This window comes from Vipera berus (assembly GCF_964194415.1).
Source record: "Vipera berus genome assembly, chromosome: 7".
Classification (NCBI taxonomy): domain Eukaryota; kingdom Metazoa; phylum Chordata; class Lepidosauria; order Squamata; family Viperidae; genus Vipera; species Vipera berus.
The window spans coordinates 7,627,823-7,653,837 of record NC_138209.1 but is presented as its reverse complement, the minus strand read 5'-3'; the positions used below and the strand labels follow the sequence as shown (position 1 = coordinate 7,653,837).

The 26,015-nt window shown below is 43.8% G+C and overlaps 2 protein-coding genes across 3 annotated transcripts in view; one reads left to right on the top strand and one right to left on the bottom strand.

Annotated features, from left to right (window-relative positions):
* Positions 1–1,983: 1,983 nt before the first annotated feature.
* NUP54 (nucleoporin 54) lies at positions 1,984–21,709 on the top strand. 2 transcript variants are annotated; one of them, XM_081332801.1, is made up of 13 exons: positions 2,266–2,335; positions 3,366–3,527; positions 6,584–6,661; positions 6,755–6,895; positions 7,388–7,614; positions 7,960–8,147; positions 10,765–10,961; positions 12,738–12,792; positions 14,378–14,471; positions 15,936–16,043; positions 17,415–17,534; positions 19,433–19,543; positions 19,946–21,709. In XM_081332801.1, the coding sequence occupies exons 1-13, from the start codon at positions 2,281–2,283 to the stop codon at positions 20,072–20,074; spliced, it is 1,665 nt and encodes a 554-aa protein (XP_081188927.1). In that variant the 5' UTR covers positions 2,266–2,280; the 3' UTR covers positions 20,075–21,709. The 2 variants fall into 2 exon arrangements, with proteins under 2 accessions (XP_081188926.1, XP_081188927.1); XM_081332800.1 differs by lacking the exon at positions 3,366–3,527 and having other exon boundaries at positions 1,984–2,335.
* A 115-nt stretch (positions 21,710–21,824) lies between these two features.
* PPEF2 (protein phosphatase with EF-hand domain 2) overlaps positions 21,825–26,015 on the bottom strand; it is a gene marked incomplete at its 5' end in the record, with an annotated part of 43,046 nt that continues 38,855 nt past the window's right edge. The window contains 3 exons of the mRNA XM_081333327.1: positions 21,825–22,126; positions 23,611–23,698; positions 25,033–25,202. Coding sequence (XP_081189453.1) covers positions 21,945–22,126; positions 23,611–23,698; positions 25,033–25,202 — 440 coding nt within the window. The 3' untranslated portion in view covers positions 21,825–21,944. The remainder of the gene's footprint in view (positions 22,127–23,610; positions 23,699–25,032; positions 25,203–26,015) is intronic.

Genomic DNA, 26,015 nt, shown 5'->3' with positions numbered 1-26,015 from the left:
GAAGGGAGACTTGTATGATGATACCAAATACATAACTAGCCCAAATGTTTGATTAGGCATGCTTCTAAAAGCATGATGCTCCTCGCCAGTATCATTTCATACCCATTAAAAATAAAATTTAATTTGACTTCTGCACTTCACGTTTAGTTTGGGAAGCTAAATTAACCAGTGTGATTTAAGAACTGGCACCGAATGGTGCTTGATGCAAAGTTTTCTACAACTGCTTGTTAGAAGATTCTGTCTGACTTGTGTGCCAAGCAGATCTCGGTAAACTGGGATTTAAACAAAAGGACGTTATTGATAAGTTACAATATTCTTAAAATCCCTTGGAAGCCAGCATCTAGCTCAAAAATAAACGAGCATGCATACAAACAGAAGTACAGGTAGTTCTCAACTTAACAGTGGTTTAGTGACCGTTCAAAGTTGCAACGTCACTGAAAAAAGTATCTCGGTACCATATTTCACATGACGGTTGCAGCATCCCCATGGTCACATGATCAAAATTCAGACTCTTGGCAACTGACTTCTATTTATGACGGTTGCAGTATCCAGAGGTCATGTAAATCGCCTTTTGCAACCTTCTGACAAGCAAAGTCAAGGGGAAAGGCAGGCTCGCTTAACCGTGTTACTAACTTAACAACTCTCGGTCCTTTCTGGACCGAGATGCCCTACGTACAGTCACCCACACACTCGTTACCTCCCGTATAGATTACTGCGGTGCTCTCTACATGGGGCTGCCTTTGAAGACCACCCGGAGGCTTCAGCTGGTGCAGAGTGCGGCTGCACGGGTAGTGATGGGAGCACCCCGATACTCCCATATTACATCCCTCCTGCATGAGCTGCATTGGTTACTGGTTGCCTTCCGGGTGAGATTTAAGGTGCTGGTACTTACCTTTAAAGCCCTACATGGCTTAGGCCCGGGATACTTGCAGGACCATCTGCTGCCGGGAACGAATTCCCATCGCCCAGTACGCTCACACAGAGAAGGCCTCCTCAGGGTACCGTCGGCTAGACAATGTCGGCTGGCGACCCCCAGGGGTAGGGCCTTCTCTGTGGGAGCGCCAGTCCTATGGAACCAGCTCCCCCCTGAGCTTCGGATGGCCCCAGATCTCCGGTCCTTTCGCCACGGCCTCAAAACACTCCTTTTCCACCTGGCTGACCTGGACTGACAGGGATTTTAATTATGTTTTTAATTTTTAACTCTAATTTTTAATTTATTTTAATTTTAATATATTGTACAGGGGCTCTTCAGCTTTGAAACGGAGATGAGCACCGGCCCCTAGAGTCAGAAACGACTAGCACGCATGTGTGGGGGAACCTTTACCTTTTTTACAGGGGCCTTTAATTTTATCTTCTGTATTTATTGTATGTTATTGTTGTTAGCTGCCCTGAGTCCTTCGGGAGATAGGGCAGCATATAAGTCCCAATAATAAATAAATAAATAAATAACTCTAGTATTCACTTAACAACTGTGACAAGAAAGGCTGTAAAATGGGGCAAAATTCATATAACAAATGTTTCACTTAGCAACAGAAATTTTGGGCTCACTTGGGGGGGGAGGGGTAGGGAGGGATAGGTAGGGGAGGGGGAGGGGGGGATTGTTAAAGATAAAAGATAAAATGTATTTTAAAACTTTTCAATAAAAAAAAAAGAAATTTTGGGCTCACTTGTCGTAAGTCGAGGACTACCTGTAATATAATAAATTGAAAGCAGAGAAAGAGTTGCAATTCTCTTCCAATCCCTAAGGGGGCGCATCGCCCACATTTTGATTCAACCCGTAGCTTTATGAGTCGCTCTGTAATTTTGGACCTCTGGATAACGGCTGTCTCATGACGTCACTCACGAACGCCGCGCGAGTGACGTCAGCCGCTCCGCCCAGTTGCCGGAGCAACCATCAAGCTCCTGTGCAGCCAGTTCTCATGCCCGAGTGATCGTCGGCCCTCCTTCGCAGAGCTAGAAATAGAAGAGTCGCACCTCTGCCATGATGAAAATGATTTTCTCCGTATATAGATTCCTACCTCAGCCCGCTCCTCTTCCGAAAGTCAAATGGCCACGAATCGAGCTGTTCGTCCTCCAACGACGCCGTGACGCGCCAACGGATTTAGAACCGGGAGTTGGAATCCGAGCTCTACTCTCTACATCTTTCGTAGATCTATAGTCCGCCCTCGGCCCTTCTCTCCGGGGTCACGGTTTCCGCCCGGACGGAAGAGGCGACCGGACCTTTTGGGACTCGCGATTGCTCGTGTCTCTCTCTCTCTCTCTCTCTCTCGGCGTTGCCTCATGGCTTTCAACTTCGGGGCGGCTGCTGGCGCCGCGGCCGCCCCAAACCCCGCGGGTGAGTGCGGAGGCGGGGAGGGCCGCCAGAAGGCCTTCGGGCCGGGCGGGGAGGGGGGGGGGAGGGAGAGCTGCACCCGTTGAATGCCTGCCTGCCTGCTTGCCTGGCTCTTGAAACCGTTGAGGGGAATGGAGGCAGGAGGCAGGGAAGCCGCCGGCGTCTCTTCCCTGAGGTGATATTGTACGTTCGTGAAACCCGCCGACGGCCTGAAGGACTCTGGGCTCCCTCACAAAAAAAACAAAAAGAGAAAACGAGCGAGGAAAATAAAATTTTACCTCTCGCCCAAAGGGAAATGGAGGTGGGGTGGGTGGGTCAGGGGCCCGTTGTTTTGAGGCGGCTTCCAGAAATGCCAAATATAAATAAATAAATAAATAAATAAATAAATAAATAAATAAATAAATAAAGGACGTTTTTGCAAGTTTTCGTCAGCTCGGGCTCGTAGGCAGCTGGTCGGGGTCCCTTGCCGAAACACCAGCCGACGAAAACTTGTGTAAAAAAAAAACAAGTTATTTATTTATATTTGGCATTTCTGGACCGCCCATCTCCCTCAGAGAGGGAGACTGGGCGGTTGTCCAGGACAGTGTCAAGGTATAAAATGGCAATATATGAGAATTCGGAAAGTTACAATGTTAAATTAGGTTTATATTCATGGTTTAACATAATCATTTTAATTGTTTTAAATTTTGTAATTGTGGTATTGTTTCTTTTAAAAAAACCTTGTGAACCGCCCTGAGTCCTATGGGAGAAGGGCGGTATATAAGTCTAATAAACTAAACTAAACTAAAATTATAAGAAAGTTCCACATCTAACCTTGGCGATCTATGGCCCTCCAAGCTTTGGGGACCCTTGCGGTGACTTTCCATGGTCCTGTTGATGGGGGGGGGGTGGGCTGATGGGAATCCGTTTTTCTTACATCCCTGCTATTGGTTTTCTTGTATTTTGGTCGTTAAGAAACTGTTTTATTGCTTCAAGAAGATGTCTGATTTCTCACTGACTCTGTCTTGCTTTCTTTATGCTTCCCACTCATCAGGATTTGGTGGGCTTGAAGCAGCAAATTCCGCTGCCACTGGGTTTAATTTTGGGGGTTTTGGCTTAACTGCTAATCCTGCGGCGAATTTTAATATTGGGAATTTTGGTGTCTCTTCTACTTCGGCGCCACCGTTTAATTTTGGTAACAGTCTGGCAAGCGCAGGTAGAGAATATTCATGTGATGCTCGTAATTATTTGGTTTTTGAAGGGATCCAAGAATTCACTTTACACTTCCCAGTTTTTTTAAAGTTCATGAACCAAGTGGCATTAAAATCCGTAAGAAGTCCTTCAAGCCAAAATTTGACAAAGTATTTCTCTGCTTTTATTATTCATTTTAAAAATAATTTAACGTGTGATTTCTACCTGAAATGCTTTCTTTGTAAAATAAAACTCCGAGTTGCCTTTATTGGTGAGGCAAGGCAGCATGTAAATTTAATAAATAAATTGTATAGACTACACTAATCTATTATGACTCTGGGTGGCTTACAAAACATATTGGAAAAAATAGTCTGCTTCGCAAGGAGATGAGCAGCAAGCTTAATACATAACAAGTAAAAATAATAATTAAACACATTTATCCAAAGACCAGCATAATAACAGTCAAAAGCAGAACATTGTTCAGGGCTCCCTCATCCACCTTAGCACAAGCCTGACATTACAAGCAGATCCATTAAATAGTTCCAGAAATTTGCCTGATTTCTTCATTGTTTTATCGGTGATAATAACTACAAGATTCAGCAGTGCTTAGAGGTACAGGAATTATAATGAATATATGTTCTCATTTCTAACAGTAGCTGCATAAAAGAAAGCAGATATCAAGTTACATCTGCAGCCAAGAAATTAAGAATGATGAACTGAGAGCTAATGTAAAATTTGCACAGAGCTTTAAGTTGATTTTTTAATGTATTTCCATTCAGGTAATAGATGCATAGCAAAAAAAGCACACAAATCTTGCCAATGAAAGAGAGAGGGACACACATACATACACAAACACATGTGCAAAAGTGTGCATGTACATATAAGATATATAGTGTTCTGGCAAATGTATTCTCAGTTATACTTCATAATGTATGTTTTTGAGTCTGTCTATACAAACATGCTAATTGTTTTGAATCCATGTGGCTCAAGATTGAGACACATTTCCCCCCCCAATATGAAATTAGCCCAATTACTTTTAATACAATAGGTATACACAACTGTAATTCCATGGCATAAGGGCTAAATAATTTCAAAATTTAAAGGTACGGTATCCCTTTTCTGTTTGTTTGTTTGAATTCTTGGACTCTACTACATTTATATATATTTTCCATTTCTTATGGCTCTTCATTGGATTTCAATTATCATGAATCTACCATCCGTTTCTCAAGGTTCTGTGGAAAAAACAAAATTATATACGATCAGCACCGAAAACAACAAAAAATCCCCTGCTGGCTTTGATTAAAAACATTCAATAATAAAGACATTTTGTTTTTAAAAAAATTATTTTTGCTGACTTTAATAGCAATTATTTCTGTACTTACCTCTATTCTTTTGTATATTTCTTTTGTAGTAAATGTTCTAGCTGCTCGTATATGATATATTCATTCCATGGTTCCCATCATTTCTGTACTATGTATGCAGACATTTCAACATTTTAGTGTATTATAGATTCATATTCACTGTTAAAAGTAATCACCACCTTAAGTAATAATCCTCATAACACTGTTTTATGATTCATTGGAGTTGTTTCCTCAGTATGCATTTCCTGTGGAGCTGGCTTGCAAGGAAAAAATGCAGAAGGGGTACAGAACTACGATTAGATCACTGCAACTCATATAGAAACTGCGCTGCTTGTTCACACAGGCTCACAGAACTTGTAAAGATGGCCCAACAGTTGTTGCTATCCAAGGAGCAATAACAAACCGCTTCTGATTCTTCCCACATTTGGAGAAGTCATTTAATAAATTCTGTTGTCCCTGTGCTTAGTTCCAGAATTAATCATCCACCGCACTTTCTTATATATTGTGTGGCTTCATTAACATGTTCTCTCTCTTAGCCAAGTGTGGCTGATCTGGTAAAGAAGCTTAACAGGATTTAGTTAGTATTTAGATGAAGGATAGCCTGGAAAACTGTAGGCTAGTTTGAGAGGTGTGTGTGGGGGGGAAAATGTCCTGCAAGAGAGCTATAATTAATCCCTCTGGCGTTCTTGTCAAGATGATACATGAACATGTTCATAAAGTTTCTAGGAATTGACCTACCTTCCTTCCCTCCCCCCCCCCCCTCTCTCTCTCTCTCTCTCTCTCTCTCTTTCTCTTCTTTCTTTCTTTCTTTCTTTCTTTTCCTTCCTTCCTTCCTTCCTTCCTTCCTTCCTTCCTCCCTCTTTCTTTCTTTCTCTTCTTTCTTTCTTTCTTTCTTTCTTTATTTCTTTCTTTCTTTCTTTCTTTTCCTTCCTCTTTCTTTCTTTCTTTCTTTCTTTCTTTCTTTCTTTCTTTCTTTCTTTCTTTCTTTCTTTCTTTCTTTTCTCATTCCCACTCATTCACTATCAGTGACTCTGGGCACCTTACAAAAAGCCAATATATAACTTACAAACATTAAAAACAATACCATCCCACACCCCTGTCAGCAAGAGATAATCTGCTTGATAACCTGCTCTGGGCTGCCTGGGCCCATTGGCAACACCAGGGGCTTGAGAAAGAGTGTCAAAGTGGGGGGGCAATCTAATCTCCACAGAGATTATGCGCCAAAGGGAGGGAATTGCCATGGTGGGTCTCACTAGGCTGTACCTCCTCAGAAGAGGGGACCCACAACATTTCATGCGTCTCCGCTCTAGTGGGTCAGGTATATATGACCCGGAAAAGACCGCCCTTCAAATAATTATAATTAAATAATTAAAAAAATAATTGTTTTAACTGCATGGCTGGCTGATTAAAGTCCACACATCTTCAAGCGGTCCCAGTTGAGAAACACTGGCCTAAAGTAAATGTCTCGCCTCCTTATTTGAGTTATGAGCAAAGACTAGATTTTTTTTTTTTTTTAAAAAGGTGTATGTATATTTTCTCCAACAATAAACTAATATTGGCTATTTTCTGCTGTCACTGGATCTTGCGTGAGTATCAGGTCACCTCAGCCACATTCATTTGTCACCGTCTCTCTCGAATACCAACCAGCATGCCGTCATTGAACAATTAATTGCCTTGCAAGAAGTGATCCTCCTTTTAACTTTGCTATTTGGTTTCCCAGGAGCCTTTGGGGGCTTTGGGACCACCACCACCACCGCACCGGGGGCTACATTTAGTTTTTCAGCTCCTGTCAACACAGGTAAGTGCCGGAAAGTGTCCGATGCAGAGGTGACTTTCTGATTGGCCGTTTGCGAGTCGCCATCTTAGCTGATATTCTTTCTCTTTCCTCCAGGGTTGTTTGGAGGTACCCAGAACAAAGGTTTTGGTTTTGGTACCAGCTTTGGAACAGCGCCAAGTACAGGAACTGGGCTCGGCGCCGGCTTGGGCACCAGTTTGGGATTTGGTGGTTTCAACCCTCAGCAGCAGCAACCAAGTAAGTACAGGTACTCCTTGACTTACGACCACAGCGGAGCCCCACGTTTCTGTTGCTGAGCAAGATGATTGTTCAGTGAATTTTGCCCCATTTTGGTGAGCTTTCTTGCCACAGTTGTTGTTAAGTGAATCACTGCAGTTCAGCTAGTGACACAGTTGTGAAGCGAAGCTGGCTTCCCCCACTGACTTTGCTTATTAGAAGGTGGCCAAAGTTGGCTGAGGAATTCTGGGAGTTAAAGTCCACAAGTCATCAAAGGGCCACGTTTGGAGACCCCTGCTTTAAGGCATGTGGAATTCCCAGCCACGGGAATTCTGGGAGTTGAAGTCCACCTGACTTTCAAGTTCCCGAGGTTGAGAAGCAGCGCTGTAGATTATTAAATACTTTTGAGAAAGAAAGTAAAAAAAGAAGAAGCATTGGGGGTGAACCCCGGAGGATATTCCATTGGTAGATTTGAACTGCCTCTTAATCGGGGCTCTTCTCATCCAAACGTAGCACTCGGAGGTCTCTTCAGCCAGCCTGCTCAAGCCCCTGCACAGTCCAATCACCTGATCAACACAGCAAGCGCGCTCTCCGCCCCCAGCCTCTTGGGAGATGAGCGAGACGCCATTTTGGCCAAGTGGAACCAGCTGCAGGCATTTTGGGGCACAGGCAAAGGGTACTTCAACAACAACATTGCCCCAGTGGAATTTACCCAGGAGAATCCATTCTGCAGATTTAAGGTAAGAGGTTGTTCTCTCATCTTTGTGTCTGGATTGCAGGAGTCTTCAAACCTGGCCCTTTTATGACTTGTGGACTTCAACTCCCAGAATTCCTCAGCCAGCACAGTTGGCTGAGGAATTCTGGGAGTTGACGTCCACAAGTCATAAAAGGGCCAAGTTTGAAGACCTCTGCTGTATTGAAACGTTCAGTTGGTGGGCTGCGGGTGAACTGTTCCCTCTGCTGGGAATTATCTCTGATCTTCTCTGGGTCAGGCCCAGTGCTAAATTCGAATGTTTCCTGAGTGCCGTGCTTGACACAGAAAAAAACGAGCATCTGCAGCTGAAAAGACAGTTGTCTCTTCGCAGGCTGTGGGCTACAGCTGCATGTCCAACCAGAAGGACGAAGATGGCTTGGTGACACTAGTCTTCAATAAAAAAGAAACGGAGATCCGTGGTCAGCAGCAGCAACTTGTGGAATCGTTGCACAAAATCTTGGGTTCGAATCAGACGCTTATGGTCAACGTAGAAGGAGTAAAGACGATGCCCGATGAACAGTAAGATTGGATAGTCTGTTTAAAACCAAAAGAGAGCTGTGGTGGCGCAGTGGTTAGAATGCAGTGCTTCAGGCTAACAATAAAGGAGAATGTTTGTAGCTCAGGGCTGGAAGAGGAGGTGTTGTGATTCCATACCAGCCTGTGATCCTGGCAGCTGAGTCCAGGGAATAGGAGGAGGAGGAGGAGGAGGGGCGGCTTGGGCAGCCATCAGAGTTGGAGGAAGGCTCTGATGAGTTACAAAGTGAGGAAGAACCTGGCCCCATCACTCGTGATCAAGCTGAAAGCCAGCTGTGCTGGGAGGCTGAGTCAGACTCAGGAAGCACAGCTGGAAGACCTCAGAGAGGCACGTAAATGTAGACAGGTCACACAAGTAAATCAGAGGGAGGCAACGGGGCGACTCCAGGGGAGAAGGAGAAAGCAGTGAGAAGCCACACCTTGGGGGCTGCGTAATAAAAAGGGAACGTGTGGGCAGGGCTGGTTGCTGGAGGCAACCATTTGCTAAGGACCTCTGTGTCAAGAAATGATGGTCTGTTTATTTTACCAGTGAGTTATTTCCTGTTTTGGCTCATGCTCTGTTTTGTTTCTGGGCAAGGTCTGTAACTCAGATAAAAATGGGTTTATTTTTCCAGTCTACTGTTAAAAGAGGGGTTGCCTTGTGAAGTAACAAGTGCGTACGTAGGCTGGGACGGAATAGGAGGGGTCCCTGGTGCTGAGTTGGCTTGTTTTCTTGCAGATGTTACCTAGTTCGGATATAGAAACCTCTCTCTCTCTCTCTCTCTCTCTCTCTCTCTCTCTCTCTCTCTCTCTCTCTCTCTCTCTCTCTCTCTGTGTGTGTGTGTGTGTATGAACTTTATATTTATATTTATATTGAATGTTCATCAAGTGAACTCCATTGCCATTATTTTTAAACAACAGCTTAGTTTAGTGTGCCACGTAGCAGAGTGAGCGCCTGTTACTCGTCCCAGCTTCTGCCAACCTAGCAGTTCGAAAGCATGTAAAAATGCAAGTAGAAAAATAGGGACCACTACGGTGGGAAGGTAACAGCGTTCCGTGCGCCTTTGGCGTCTAGTCATGCCGGCCACATGACCACGGAGACGTCCTCGGACAAGCGCTGGGTCTTCGGCTATGAAACGGAGATGAGCACCGGCCCCTAGAGTCGGAAACGACTAGCACGCATGTGCGGGGGAACCTTTACCTTTTTGCCTTTATAAAGAGAGTCAGTTGTTTATTCAGTAAATACTGGTTAAATTCTAACGTAGCTGCAGATGTGGGAAGGGCTACTTCTGACCTATCGGTCTCCCTGGTAGCAAAAAGTGAAATTCATCCAGCGTGTCTGTGGAGATTCTCAGTCATCCAGGGCATGGTTGTCCCAAATGTGCTTTTTCAAGAGGCAACTGGACTTCCTTTGTCTTTCTTTGAAGATGTTTCGCTTCTCATCCAAGAAGCTTCTTCGGCTCTGGATTCCCATTCCCCACCATCCAGTCAGAGCCGAAGAAGCTTCTTGGATGAGAAGCGAAACGTCTTCAAAAAAAAACAAAACAAGGATGTCCAGTTGCCTCGTGAAAAAGCATCTTTGGAATTCATCCAGAGATTTTTTTTTCATCCTGGGGAAATTCACCCATACCCTTTGCCTTCTCACAACAATTCAATAAGAGCTAAGAGAAAATGAATTCTTTTTCCTAGATTCTTATTTTCAGCGCATAGGGTTCCATGTGAGATTAGCCTCTGAAAACAATGGGAACCGAGCAGGGAGACATCTTACTTCCTTAAACATTCAATCGGTTGGACTTTGCAGCATGCCACTCAACGCCAAATAGCTAAAAAGGTAAAGGTAAAGGTTCCCCTGCACATGCATGCTAGTCGTTTCCGACTCATCTCCGTTTCAAAGCCGAAGAGCCAGAGCTTGTCCAAGGACGTCTCCGTGGTCATGTGGCCGGTATGACTAGACGCCAAAGGCGCACGGAGCGCTGTTACCTTCCCACCGTAGTGGTCCCTATTTTTCTACTTGCATTTTTACGTGCTTTCGAACTGCTAGGTTGGCAGAAGCTGGGACGAGTAACAGGCGCTCATTCTGTTACGCGGCACTCGGGATTCGACCTGCCAAACTGCCGACCTTCTGATCGACAAGCTCAGCGTCCTAACCCACTGAGCCACTACACAATTCAAAAATCTTCAATAGGTTAATCCTCGACTTACAATCACAATTTTGAGCTTGTATTTTTTTGTTGTAAGTCATAGCCATTAAGCAGGTTGCCATGTGACCACGTTAGATTTTACAACCTTTTTTTGTGTTTGTGCAGTCTTGAAGCAAATGTGGAGATCCTTAAGCAAATCCATTGTTCTCTGTGGGATTTTTTTTTTTGGTCCCAAACCGGGCATAAATTGGGGTCACGTGATTGTGGGTCGCTGCAAATGGCTGCCAATGCGGGCCAGTTGCTAAGCACCCACAATGCTGTCACGTGACCCCCGGAGAGGCAGTCCTCAGGACGTCAAATCTGGGTCGTCTGACCCTTTTTCGGGGGTCCATCCTAACTGGGAACAGTTGCTAAGCGACCGGTCGTAAGTGGAGGGCTGCCTGCCCATACGTCAAATCCGAATCCTTTCCCTGCTCTTTTAGAACAGAAATCGTGATCTACGTGGTCGAGCGGTCGCCCAACGGGACCTCCCGGCGAGTTCCAGCCACCACCCTCTATGCGCACTTTGAACAAGTCAACATCAAAAGCCAGTTGCAGCAGCTTGGCGTGACCCTCGCCATGGCCAGGATGGAGCTGCCTCCAGCACAGGTGAAGCAGCTGCTGCAGCATCCACCTGCAGGTAAGCCAGGCTTGGGATGGATGATGATCAAGCCTTCCTGTCGTGCGAGCGAGTGGATGAGTGGGTATTTTTTAAGGAGTGAACGTTGGAGCGATTCTTGGAGCGAATGCCTTATAAAGGAAGAGAGAGAGAGAGAGCTTCGTGAACAGGGTTGAGGAACTCGGTACCTTTTGATTCTGATTTTACCTGCAATTTGGAAAGACTGCCAAAAGGTTTTCCTCACTGAGTCTCCGTGAGGTAATTTGGACGGCATTTTACAGTTTCAAAAGAGACCACCTTAGGACAGGAAGGTCAGCACTCAGCACGAAACCTCTCAGATGCTTCTGCTTAAGAAGAAAAAAAATCCCTGTGTTTGTATTACCTTTAAGCAAGAGAAATTCTATTATTCAGCTGTCTTTGACTCATTAAAGAGAACTTCCATCCAATCCATCCATCCATCCTTCCATGATTTATAATATGGCTTCCCAAGCGACTCTAGGCCAGGGCTTTTCAACCAGTGGTACGGGTACCACCTGTGGTACGTTGGCACCTGGCAGGTGGTACGCGGCCATCCTAGAAAAGTGGTAGCAGGGGAGGGGAATGAGGTGAGCCGGTGTCAGCACCGCACAAGCCTGAGCGAGAGATCGCTGGAGCTGTGGGGCTGTCAGGGCTCAGCGGAAGCGCCAGGATCAGCGCTTCTTCAGAGCTGTCAGGGCTCAGTGGAAGTGCCAGGATCAGCGCCAGGCTCCAGCTGGAGCTCGGCACTGATCCTGGCGCTTCTGCTGAGCCCAGAAGAAGCGCCGATCAGCTGGAATCTTGCAGCATCTCCAGGGTCTTGTGATTTACATTCAGATGCTTGGCAACCGATTCATGTTTATGACGGTCACAGTGTCCCAGGGTCATGTGAAGTGACCAAAACCTGCTGCGACCCCCCCAGCAGATGTGGTGGGGGAATAAAAACCAAACACCCCCCCACCCCACCCCCACTGCCAATCAACAGAAATGCTCACAACAGTGAAAACCTCGGAGAGGAGGAAGAGCGCCGCCGGGCAGGGCAGGCAGGTGTCTTGCTCGGCTGTGGCTTGGGGGGCACTTTTTTCAATGCCATGGTAACTTCAAACAGTCACTAAGTGAACTGTTGTAAGTCGAGGACTACCTGTATTTCATCACTTTTTTCCTTTTTGGGGGGGGGGTCATCAAGTTTTTGACACCTTGCTAAGCGACTGGTGGTACTCGGATGTTGCCATATGCTAAAAGTGGTTCAATGGGTGTAAAGGTTGAAAAGCCCTGATCTAGGCAGCATACAAAGACTAAAACCACATACACACACACACACACACACACACACACAAACACCCTCATAACATATAATCCCTGGGTATTCAAGGATTTGGGGTTTCTTACATGAATGAGTTCCAGAAATGAGATTTATGTTATTTTATTTACTTACTAATCAAATATTTGTAGCCACCCATCTCACCTAAGGCAAATATATAAATTTGCTTATACACTCATCATTTCTCTGCACTGTACCTAGGTCTGAGGGTCTGATTTAATTCTGGAAATCAGTTTTACTTGTGAACCTAAAAGGCAAAGCTCTAATTGGCACGGCCTGTTTTATTATTTCTGCTAGAATTTCAAGCATTTCCCCTGAACTTCAGAGACCTAAAGGATTAAAACATAATGGATAGTTCTTTTTTACAAAGAAAGGGATCGCTTTGTGGAGCCTTTTTTCTGACCCTCTGTGGTAGTAATAAAGATGGAACAGAAACCAGTTCTGTTCTTCTCCCTTTGCAGGTGTCGATCCGATCATTTGGGAACAGGCCAAAGTGGATAATCCGGATGCTGAAAAGTAAGTGGGGTCTGCAGGATGACATACAAAAAGTGCACCTTTGCAAAGAGAATAACAGTGTTTTCCAGAGGAGGGACGGGGAAATTGAAGCACAGGTAGTCCTCGACTTACGGCCACGATTGAGCCCAAAATTTCTGTTGCTAAGCGAGACAGTTGTCAAGTAAATTGCTGCAGTTGTTAAGTAAATCACTGCTGTTGGTAAGTGGGTAACCCAGCTGTTTAGTGAATCTGGCTTCCCCGTGGACCTTGCCTGTCGGAAAGACGCAAAAGGGGATCACAAGATCCCGGGACACTGCAGCCGTCGTAAGTATAAGCCGGTTGCCAAGCGTCTGGATTTTGACCCATGTAACCACGGGGATGCTGCAATGGTTGTAGATGGGGAAAATGCTCAGGAGTCACTTTTTTTTTTAGTGCTGTTGTGACTTTGAATGGTCACTAATTGAACTGTTGTAAGTCGAGGACGACCTGCAGTTGGTTCAGAAGACAAAAAAAAAAAAGATTCTTGCTGCAAAGTGGCTGCTTTGAATATTAGTTGTTGTTTGAGAGAGGCTTTTTTCTCTCCTATATTCAATTCAGGGACGCGGTGGCTCAGTGGGTTAGGACACTGAGCTTGTCGATCAGAAGGTCGGCAGTTTGGCGGGTCGAATCCCGAGTGCCGCGTAACAGAGTGAGCGCCTGTTACTCGTCCCAGCTTCTGCCAACCTAGCAGTTTGAAAGCACGTAAAAATCCAAGTAGAAAAATAGGGACCACTCCGGTGGGAAGGTAACAGCGTTCCGTGCGCTTTTGGCGTCTAGTCATGCCGGCCACATGACCACGGAGACGTCCTCGGACAAGCGCTGGCTCTTCGGCTTTGAAACGGAGATGAGCACCGGCCCCTAGAGTTGGAAACGACTAGCACGCATGCGCAGGGGAACCTTTACCTTTTATATTCAATTCGTTTTCTTCTCATCAACGCAGTTTTGTTCTCCATTTCTTTTTCCTTCTCTTCCTAAGGGCAGCTAGGCCTTCTTAGTCACTCCCCGTTTGTCTTCTTTTTGTTAACAAGAAATAGCAATTTTTGTAAAGGCTCCTGGTTATCTCCATAGGAGATCTTGGTTTTTTTTCCCTTTATGATGTACAAAAGAGTTATTCCTTTACCCTGCAGATTTACAGCACTCGTTCTGTTTCCCCCCGTGGCACCAACAGCATTTCATTTAAATCCATGTTTCTTAACCTCAACAGCATTTAAGATGTGTGGAGTCCAACTCCCAGAATTCCCCAGCCAGTATGACTGACTGGGGAATTCTGGGAATCGGAGAATACATGTCTCAAAACTCGCTGAGGTTGAGAAATAACTGGCTTAAATTATTGTTCAATCTACTATCCGCAAGGTAATAATTGCTCCAGGACCGGACTGCCTTTTAAATTGTGTTTTTATTTTTTTGCATTTGTATTATCTTGTTTTAGGGTAAATAGCTGCATTAATAATCTCCTTAATTTTTAACTGCTCTCTGTACATTACACTGGGCTCCTTTAAGAAGAAGGGATAAAATTTGATGATAGCAACGGTAATTTTCGCTGAATCCACGCTCTTAACCTCTGCAGGCTGATTCCGGTCCCAATGGTTGGCTTCAAGGAACTCTTACGGAGATTGAAAGTTCAAGACCAAATGACAAAGCAACATCAAAGCCGATTGGACGTAAATATCCCCTTTTTGACCCCGCCCCTCTCTTCTGAAATACTTAAAAGCTTGACCAGGGTTGGTGGAGATGATGGAGCTCTGGAGGTGGCTGCTAGATTGACAGCAGACTCCACCTCCCCACCACCACCCTCGCTCTCTGCTCCCCACTTGTCCATCGTTTTTACTAGCGATATTGATGTATTTTCTTTCTTTTCTTTTTCTTTCTTGATTTAATTCCATTATTTTATTATTCTGTTATTTTATTCTCCACTCCCTTTTTAGTTCTTCTTCTTTTATTTAGCCCGTTGGTGAGATGGGCAGCAAATAAATTTAATAATAATAATAATGGTCCAGTTAAAAAACTGTTCATCATCTGTGGACAGAATAAATTCCCAAAACAATATCGCAAATATTTGGCGCTCAGGAATGTCTAGTTTTGATATTTGCTGGCCGTACAAGGATTGCCTTGTACAAGCTAATATTTTTACTGTCTTGAACGTGGGAAGAATCACATTTTTGGAATTGGAGATGTTTCCCGGTGCTGTTCTCTTGTCCGACCATTAAATCTCTTTTAACGCTTGTGGTTTTTAAAGATTGTTTGAGAGCTAATGTACAACTCCAGAGTCCCACAGCTATGAAATCTGTGGTGCAGGTACAGAAACCATGTTAGCCCACCATCAGTGACTCGGTTAAGGAAGGGAGTATGTTAGAAAACTCCTAATTTGCTTCTGGGAGGAAAATGTGGACTTACTCAAAAGAAAGAAGGCTTGGAATTTTAGACTGTTTTAGTACGTGCTTAGTTGGAGAGGAATCGCCCTGATATTTGCGTAAATGTTGATAAGCAGCCTTCCTCGTTCCTCTTTCTCTTCTTTTTGTTCTCCACAGCACTAAACTCAGGAAGGATGTCTAAAAGTCAGCCTTTTTGCCCAACCATTTAAAAAAAAAGCCGTTTGTCTTTTTTTTTTTTAATCCCATTTATATCCCGCCCTTCTCCGAAGACTCAGGGCGGCTTACAATTTAAAGCACAAATCAATGTGCTTAGCAATAGCCTTCATTCTGTGTATATGCCTGCTTATTAGGGCTTTCGCCCCCCCCCAAGCAGCATTATTACAAAGTCAGCTTATTGCCCCCAACAATCTGGGTCCTCATTTTACCTACCTGGGAAGGATGGAAGGCTGAGTCTACCTTGAGCCTGGTGGGACTCGAACCTGCACTAATTGCAGGCAGCTGGTGTTACTTAAGGAGGCATTAGCCCACTGCTCCACCAAGGCTCTTCCATGCTTTAGTCTAGTTCAGGCAAAAAATGTTATTTATTTGCTTGCTTATACATTAATTTCTATACTGAGAGGGACTCTGGAGTTCCATAGGTACCCAAGAGAAGTGGAAAAGGTGAAAAGATTCTAGGGATGAAAGAAAAATGGATTGTTCAAAGTGGGTTTCTTTGCCGGTTCCCTCTGAGCCAGTCACTCTTTTGATCTGCAGATAATATCAGAAGATATAAGCGAGCTTCAAAAAAATCAGACTACAACGATGGCCAAAATTGCTCAGTACAAAAGAAAGCTAATGGATCTTTCCCATCGAACTTTGCAGGTAGGCCTGTGCTGGCACATACTTTTTTTTTTAAGCCCTTCACTAAAAGAGGACTGAGCAGGTTCGCATTATTTTGGTTTAAAAATGTAAAAGGCACAGAAATCTTTAATTCAGTCAGGAAGTCCACCCAATGAGATGGCATTAGATTCGGGCTAGAGAAAAAAGGCACCTCCGAGACTTGTAAATGTGTAGAAATACAGTTGTATTCTGAAGAGTTACACTTTCCAAATGTTGCCGTGCTGTTTTATCCACGTATTGAAATTATTCTTAGTCCATCTGATAGCCTACAAAAATACATGCATCGGGGACTGGAATATTCATAAATATAAAGTTAATGTATGTATTTAAAAAAATATGACATATAATATATGGTAGAACCTTACTTGCCAAAGAGAGAAATGAACAGGGCTTTTCTAGAGGAAAACGCTTATATTAAGAGAAATACGCATAGAAATACCTCCAGATTTTGGCAAGATTTTGCAGTCGATGTAGGGATGGAAAAATAAAGAGCTAAATAGAGGCTGAATTGCTAAGGTCTGCTAGAAGTCCATTTTTTCTCCCTCTTCCCATCTGTTTTAGATATAAGGGGAAACGGTGCTGGGTTCTGCAATCTTAATATCGCTAGCCAGATGCTCCGTGCCCTTTCTCTCTTAGTATATGTTACAGTTTTCAAATCTCACTGTGAAACCTCCACATTGCCCTTGTGGCTTAAAGTAGGTAGTAAGCAGTCAGTCAAAAAGAACCAGAACGACACTCTGAACTGACCAGAGTTGCTTCTTTATTGTTGCTTGCCTATTTACAGGAATCTCACCAGACCGACTACATTCTACTGGTAGAAGAGAGTACTTATAGCTTGGGGTTGAACTGGGGGGGGGGTCTTTGGTGCTCTCCGAGCTTGCTTGTTTTCTTGCAGACATTTCATTACCCTAACTAGGTAACATCATCAGTGCTAAAAGGGAATGGGGGAGGAGGAGGAGGACTATGGGGTCCTTGATGCTCTCTGAGCTTGCTTGTTTTCTTGCAGACGTTTCATTATCCAACTAGCTAACTTCATCAGTGCTAGTAGGGAGTGGGGTTTTCTCTCATTCTATATACTGCATTCTCTTGGGAACTGCCAGATAAAGGTTTCAGGAATCCTATACTGGGTGGTTTGTGTCTCTGTGTGTGTGTCTGTGTGTGTCTCTCCCCCCCCCCCCCCCGGTCTAGCTGGAGATCCCACCACAACATTCATGGCATGCGGTGGGATGGCGCTCCATTAGAATAAGCACGGCCCAGGTTCTCCCTGCTCCCAAAGGGTTAACTTTACAGAATACAGCTTTAGAGACCTGTAATAATTTGTTTATTGTTATTGTTTTTTAATCTTTGTGGCAGGTGCTAATCAAGCAGGAAATCCAGAGGAAAAGCGGCTACGCCATCCAGGCGGATGAAGAGCAACTCCGGGTGCAGCTGGATACGATTCAGTGCGAACTCAACGCCCCTACCCAGTTCAAGGTGAGGCGCTCAGAAGCCTACGACGAAACTCCGAACGTCAGACTCTAAGCAGCCAGAACAACTCTTTAACAATAGGTCAAATAGGTTTGTTTACTATTGGTCACACATATTGGGTGCCTCGAGACTCGACAGCTTTAAGGCCTGTGGACTTCAACTCCCGTCCACAAGTCATAGTTTGAAGACTCCTGCGATCCAGACACGAGGAATGAGAGAACGACCTCCTACAACATACAGGGCACAATTCCTCCACTGTGCCTTGCAGGGGTCTCCAAGCCTGGCTGAGCTGAGGAATTCTGGGAGTTGAAGTCCACAAGTCTTAAAATTGCCGAGTTTGGAAAGCCCTGACCTACATTACAAGAATTTTGCCGGACTTGTCTGCCTCCCCTCAGGAAACAGCAGATAGTAGACCTAAAGGGTTTCTCGTGTCACGTTTCCTCCCCTGAATGGACTCTTAAGCTGCCCAATTGGGACCACCTCTCTTTCAGCTGTGGTTCCAGTGCTTTCCAGGTAGTGATTAATAATATTTATATGCTATACGCAAAGGGTGTAGGTCTACAGATATGTTGTGTATAGCATGTTTAAATGTGTGTTATGAATGTGCACGCTTTGGAGAACAAGCAACAAAATCCCATTTTTCATGTGTGCCTTTGTGCCCACAGGAGAAAAAAAAATGACAATAAAGGTTATCTAATCGAATCTAGTTCTGGAATGAGAAGCGCAAGTGAGCCTGATTTTTCCATTGCTAAGCAAGGCGGTTGTTAAATGAATTGTGCCCCATTTCACGTTCTTTTTCTGCCACCATTATTAAGCCAGATCTCCGTAGTTAAGTGTCTCATGCAGTGGTTATGTGAATCTGGCTTCCCCCATTGACTTGGCTTGTCAGAAGCCAGCTTGGAAGGTTCACCAAAGGGTGATCGCATGACGCCAGGACAGTGCAACTGTCATAAATTCCTGCCAGTTGCCAAGTGCCTGGAATTTGATCACGTGACTCCAGGGATGCTGGAGCGGTCAAAAGAGTGAAAAACTAGTCCTAAGTCACTTCTTCCCATTGAAATTCCGAACGGTCATTAAATGGTTGTAAGTCGAGGACTAAGGCTGTATAAGCCTTGAAAGTCAAAGTTTGTACAGGCCATGTTAAGACTTAAATTGCATTTCAGAAAGCTCCTTTGAGGGTTTCCAGATAGGCCCATGCAGTTTTAATAGCAGTATTCTTGTTTGAAAATCTTGAGTGGCAGATTAAGCCATGGGGTCCTTGAACAGCTATGGTGTCACGGTTCCGACAGATGAAACTCTTCAAAAGAACTTTGAGGCGTTGTTTACCTTAAAGGATTTTTTATTCGAGTAGCATAATATTGGCACTTACATAATCGAAGCCAAAAACTGAATTCCCCTCCCCTGGACACATAGTATCAAAGCACAATTCCCCCCCCCCCCCAATTAACAGTCATAAATCACATTCCCCAATTAGCTTGAAGAGCAGGCTTCCTCTCCAGCCCGCCAGTTCTTTTATCAGCTCTGGGCTCAGTAACCTTGATTCTCACGCTACGTTTAGTGTTGTTATGTCTAGCTGGACTCTCATTGTCAATGTAAAAACATCCGATGTTAGCAGCGTTGACATATGGATTTGTTTCAGGCTACAGCTTTAAAGGCCTTAATGAGTTAGGTAATCTTTCGTCTTTTAAGTTGCCAGCAACGAAATCACACTTTTGAATATTTGACTGTGCAAAACAACAGCCATGAAGATCCCTTCCATCCAAGGCACTAATTTTATACATAGAAAAGGTGTTGTTGTTGTTTTGGTAGATAGGAAAATGCAACAGAAATAACACGGCTCGCTCTCCCATCTCATGTAACGAATGCCTTAACTAGATTTACATTTTGTAACTTATCTCTTGCAGGGCCGGTTGAACGAGCTGATGTCCCAGATCAGAATGCAGAATCACTTCGGAGCTGTCAGATCCGAGGAGAGATACTATATCGATGCAGATCTCTTGCGGGAAATCAAACAGGTGTGCAGGGATTGGGATTTATCGCGAACTAAATTGATAAACACGGGGCTGAAATCTCTGCTTGAGTCTTCAGAGAATTTACGGTCTTCAGAGAATTTATCTAGACCAGGGCTCTTCAAACCTGGCCCTTTGACGACTTGTGGACTTCAACCCCCAGAATTCCTCAGCCAGCGTGCACGCTGGCTGAGGAATTCTGGGAGTTGAAGTCCACAAGTCATCAAAGGGCCACGTTTGAAGAGCCCTGGTCTAGATTATCATTGTTTTTAAAAAAAATACTGAGCTGAAACTTTCTGTAAATACTGAGCTATTTCTAAAAATAATAAAGGCAAGATCAAAATAACATACGTAAATGCTCAAAGGAACGAATCTCATGCCATTTTTTTCTTTTTTCTTTTTTTTTAGCATTTGAAGCAGCAGCAAGAAGGACTAAGTCACCTGATCAGTATTATAAAAGATGACCTGGAAGACATAAAGCTGATAGAACATGGCTTAAACGAGACCATTCCGGTTAGAGGGGGCGTCTTCAGTTGATCCCTTCCATTGACTGTATGGGCATAGAAAACACGTTGTTTGCCTTGACTGAAATTCACTGGTTGGTTTTTTTTGGACCTTAAATCTTAGTGAAGATTCTGAGAGAGGGCCAGGCGCTTGGCATTCAACCATGGAGGTCAGAGGGTAAATATTAAAAAGATTTTTAAGATGGAAAGATACTTTGCATATTGCTCCGTGATCTAAGCCTGCATTTCTATTTTATCAACTGTGTCTCCTTTTGTTTTTTTGATTTTCCAAACCAACACTTCCAGTGGGGAAAACAACTCTATATGAGAAACAGCACAAAGCAACTGGTTTAAAGGTGGAACACACCTGCAGTGTTTGGGAAAGAAATGCACAGGTCAAAAGTGTTTTTTTCCCCTCTTGTGCTTCACAATCGCAAAGAAAGCTATAATTTTATATCAATTCATCAGGATTTACAGTATTACTGAAAGGTAATAAAATCTGCTTTCAGTTATTCGGCCATGTGCTCTCTGTAGCGGGTCGCTTGTTTTCAAGATAATGACAGATGGAAACTGGGTCTAGGAGTTTTAATCTTGCCTAATCACTAATTAATCTGTTGGCCTAAATATCCTCTTTGAGATTCAGAGGATCCCTATCCACCACGTCCTGTTCCCAAGTAATACAACAACACAGGAAGCCTGCATTTGAAGCCCTGCCTGTGGCTTAAACACAGGGGTCTCCAAACTTAGCAACTTGAGTAAGACTTGTGGACTTCAATTCCCAGAATTCCTCAGCCAGCATGGCGTGCCTGGCTGAGGAATTATGGGAGTTGAAGTCCACAAGTCATCAAAGGGCCAGCTTTGAAGACCTCTGATGTGGGTGGTAGCTGCTCTCAGGTTTTGCAGTTGCTAAGAATGTGAAGATTGATCAGGAAATGCAGTTTTAAGGCAGTTAACAAGAGCCCTGTACTTGTACAGCGACAGGCAAACGAATTCCCATGCTATTTTTTCCCCCCCGTGTTCGTTCTTGCAAATACTTAGAGCAAAATCAACCCAGTATCATTGTCGGCACATTTGTAGAAAATTTCCTGATTGTTACCAATTTGCCAAGAGGATTTTGGTCAACAGCAGTAGACAGTATTTTTGCCTACTGGAAGACTATGGATGGGCAATGAGAGATTAATTGGTCTCCTCCTTTAATTTAATAACCTTTTTAAAAATGTAAGATCCAAAAGGAGACTAAAGAGAAAAAAAGACTTAAGTTAATATTGAAGAATGGAACCTATACTTAAGACTGGAATAAAAAACTATTTTTGAAATTTAGATTAGCAATTCTGGTTAGAACTCAAGTTTCTACTATTCTTCTATGTTAATGTCTCTTGAAAAATTAAATACAGCGGTTTTGAAAAAATATGTAACTCTGACAAATCAACATGTAAATGTAATAGTCTTGAAACAAAGATACTTTTTGATTTCGGATTAGATAATGAATTGTATAAGAGTTAATTTTGAACCTTCTTTTGCTAATGTATTAATCGGCCAAACCTGGCAATGATAACATAAACATTTTTTTTTGTATTAGACCCACGTTCAAGTCATTGGATACAGCCGGTAAAACTTTATTTGTATTATGCTTTAAAATGGAGTGAGATATTAAAAGCAATGCAGCTTTTATCAGAAGTGTTTGCATTTTTTCAAGAACTAAAAAAAAAGTTTCAATGCTTGAAAGTTACTGAGAGGGAAGATTTTCGGACTTCAAGTAAAGTGAAAATGGCTCCATCTGTAGCAGTAAATAGTTCACCCTTTGGAGTTGGTTCAGAGGCACATTTTGGAGTTAAAAGTTGAATACAGAAGCACGGAAGAGGGTTCTACCCACCCGTCCAGCTCACGGCGGCTTTGTCTTTTCATCAGGAAGCTGGCTGTCTGACAAGGCGGAAGGCCTCAAGGAATTCGTTGAAGTCGATCTTCCCGTCCTTGTTGAAATCAATGCTCCGGGCCAAATTGCGAATATTTTCATCTGAGATGTTAATATTCATATGGGAACTGAACAGCTTCCACATTTGTTCAAACTCTTCGAGAGAAATACATCCTGCAGGGTGAGAAGAAAGAGCACACATGTTTCTTGAGATGGGGAGGTCAGGAATAATACATTAAGAAAACCAAGATCATGGCATCCGGCCCTCTCAAGTCCTGGCAAATAAATGGGGAAGAAATGGAGGTAGTGACAGATTTTATTTTCCTGGGCTCCAAGATCACCGCAGATGGGGACTGCAGCAAAGGAATTAAAAGACGCTCCTGGGGAGGAAAGCCATGGCAAATCTAGACAGCAGACTAAAAAGCAGAGACATCACCCTGCCAACAAAAGTGCGTATAGTCAAGGCTATGGTCTTCCCAGTTGCAATGTATGGCAGTGAAAGCTGGACCATAAGAAAGGCTGAGCATCAAAGAATCAAGGCCTTTGAACTATGGTGCTGGAGAAGACTCCTGCGAGTCCCTTGGACTGCAAGGCGATCAAACCGGTGGGTCCTAGAGGAGATCAACCCTGACTTCTCTTTCGAAGGCCAGATCCTGAAGGTAAAACTCAAATCCTTTGGCCACCTAATGAGAAGGAAGGACTCACTGGAGAAGAGCCTAATGCTGGGAAAGGTTGAGGGCAAGAGAAGAAGGGGATGACAGAGAATGAGGTGGCTGGATGGAGTCACTGAAGCAGGAGGCGTGAGCTTAAATGGACTCCAGAAGATGGTAGAGGACAGGAAGGCCTGGAGGAACGTTGTCCATGGGGTCAGACATGACTTCGCAACTAACAACTTAGACTTATATACCGCTTCATGCTGTAAAATAAGTACACTTTAAAATAAATCCTGCGGGAGGAGAAGAAAGAAAATAATCTTTCTTGGGATGAGGAGGACGGGAATAATACAATAGAACTTAGACTTATATACTGCTTCGTGCTGTAAAATAAATACACTTTAAAATAAATCCTGCTGGATGAGAAGATAGAAAGAATCTTTTTAGGATAGGGAGGTCGGGAGTAATACAATAGCACTTAGACTTATGTACCGCTTCATGCTGTACAATAATTACACTTTAAAAGTTCTGCCACTTTTCAAATGCACTTGATTCTGAGATTGTTGTTGTTGTTCTGAGATGGCAGCTGCCATTTTGACTTGGCACCTGACGTCATCTTGTTTCTCTGTTTAGATCAGGGGTCTTCAAGCTTGGCCCTTTTATGACTTGTGGACTTCAACTCCCAGAATTCCTCAGCCGGGCATGCTGGCTGAGGAATTCTGGGAGTTGAAGTCCACAAGTCATAAAAGGGCCAAGTTTGAAGACCTCTGCTTTAGGTAAAGAAATATTCTCTGAAACAGTGACCTAAGAAACCACATGGTCAGTTCTTTATAAAACCAGCAACAGTATTGTTCTTGCCTCTGCTGGTTTATTATAAAATGCTGCAATACTACTGTACCTTCCACATGGATATAAGACTCTAACACTAGGCTTTGCCCTTGGTACATGAATAATCGCTTTGGCTATTTAAAAAAGGAAATCGGCAGATAATAAAAGGCGTTTTACCTGAACAATCGGTGTCAATGAGGCTGAAGATAGTCTCCAGATTGGAAAGGTTTCGGTAAATGTTTTCCAGCAAACTCGACTGAAGGCGCTGAAAGAAACGAGACCGCCGTTCACGCAAAAATCCCTTAATTGGTTTTGGAAATATGGGTAGAATTAGTCAGATATGCTTAGCGTAGGGTGAAAAAAGGATATTGAAAACGTATTTGTGTCTTGTGTATGTCTATGGAATGATGGTTCTTTCTTCAGCCTCACTGGTTTTCATATTGTCAACAAAATCCATAATTGGCCAGACATTTCAGGAAGAGGAAAAGAAGGAGAAAAAGAAGGAATAACAGAATAACAGAATAGAATTAGAATAGAATAGAATAGAAATTATGGAATGGAATAGAATTAGAACAGAATAGAAGTAATGGAATGGAATGGAATGGAATGGAATGGAATGGAATGGAATGGAATAGAATAGAATAGAATAGAATAGAATAGAATAGAATAGAATAGAATAGAATAGGACCTTGGAGGTCATCTCGTCCAATCCTCTACTCAGGGAGGAGGCCATATACCATTTCAGACAAATGGCTGTCCAGTCTCTTCTTAAAAGCCTCCAGTGATGGAGCATTCACAGCTTCTGAAGACAAGATGTTCCACTGATTAATTGTTCTCCCAGTCCAGAAATTTCTCCTTAGTTCTGGATAGGATCTCTCCTTTTTTGTTTCCATCCATTGTTTCTCATCTTGCCTTCTGGTGCTTTGGAAATAGGTTGACCTCCCTCTTCTTTGTGGCAGCCCCTCAAATATTGGGACACTATCATGTCACCCCTCGTCCTTCTCTTCATTAAACTAGACATACCCAGTTCTGGCAACTGTTCTTCATGTTTTATCCTCCAGCCCCTGATCATCTTTGTTGCTCTTCTCTGCACTCTTTCTAGAGTCTCAGCATCTTTTTATATTGTGGCCAAAACTGGATGCAGTTCTCCAAGTTTGGCCTTATTAAGACTTTATAAAGCAGCACTCATATTTCATGTGATCTTGATTCTATCCCTCTGTCAATGCAGCCAGGGATTGTATTGGCTTTTTTGGCTGCTGCTGCACACTGCTGGCTCATATTTAAGTGACTGTCCACTAGGACACCAAGATTCCTCTTACAGTTACTGCTGTTGAGTTAAATTTCACCTAATCTGTACCTGTACATTTGTTTTTTGTTACCTAAGTGTAGAAGGAGAACAGGACTATTTACATGATGCTGGTTTACTTCATTCCCACAGACCCTCTACTGCAGGGGCGTCACAACTGCCAGCCCATGGGCCAGATACATCATAGCAAAACCGCACCCACCCCATTGCCGGCAATGGCAAAAGAAAATCACGATACGTCGTGACACGTCACATGATGTTACGAGTTTGACACCCCTGCTCTACTGCAATACCTCATGGATTGAAGATTTCTCTTCCGTCACAATGTCTTTGAGCCACGTCCTGTAGTCCACTTTTCCATTGGTCAGCTGCAATATCAGATGTGGTCTCAGCATCCGCCATGGCAGTCCCAGCTGGAGGACCGACTCTATGGCTTTTGCCCAGTCGTTTACAGTGATGAGGCCTATGAGAACACAAAAATAGGGTGATTCGGAATGAGTTGGTGAAGGACCAACATTGCAGGCAGGAGCAGAGAAGGTCAGCCAGATTACTTGCGAGGAGGCAGCCTCACCCTTCTTGATGGGCTGCACTAAAAGAGGTCTCCAAGGTGTCAACAAAATCAAGGTGGTGGCATCAAAGAAGCCGTGCTGGCGCACTGGTTAGAGTGCGGTATTGCAGGCTGACTCTGCCCACTGCCAGCAGTTCGATCCTGACCGGCTCAAGGTTGACTCAGCCTTCCATCCTTCTGAGGTTGGTAAAAATGACGACCCAAATTGTTGGGGGCAATATGCTGACTCTGTAAACCAGAGGTCCCCAACTCCCAGTCCATGAACTGGCACTGGGGTACGGCATGCCAGAAACTGGAACGCACAAACAAGTGAAGCCCCCCCTCTATAAAACCACGCCCCCTCAGGCCGACAGAAAAATCTCTGCATGGAACACGGTCCCTGGTGCTCAAAAGGTTAGGGGCCACTACTGTAAACCACTTAGTGCTCTATGAAGCGGTATATAAGTCTAAGTGCTATTGCTATTGCTATCATGGTGCTCTCTGAGCTTGGTTGTTTTCTTGCAGACATTTCATTACCCTAACTAAGCAACGTTATCAGTGTTAGTCTGACTAGCATTGATGATGTTACCTAGTTAGGGTAATGAAACGTCTGCAAGAAAACAACCAAGCTCAGAGAGCACCAAGGACCCCACAGTCCTCCTCCTCCTCCTCCTCCTCCTCTTACTACTACTACTCCTCCTCTCCATAAACCCCATTCCCTTTTAGCAC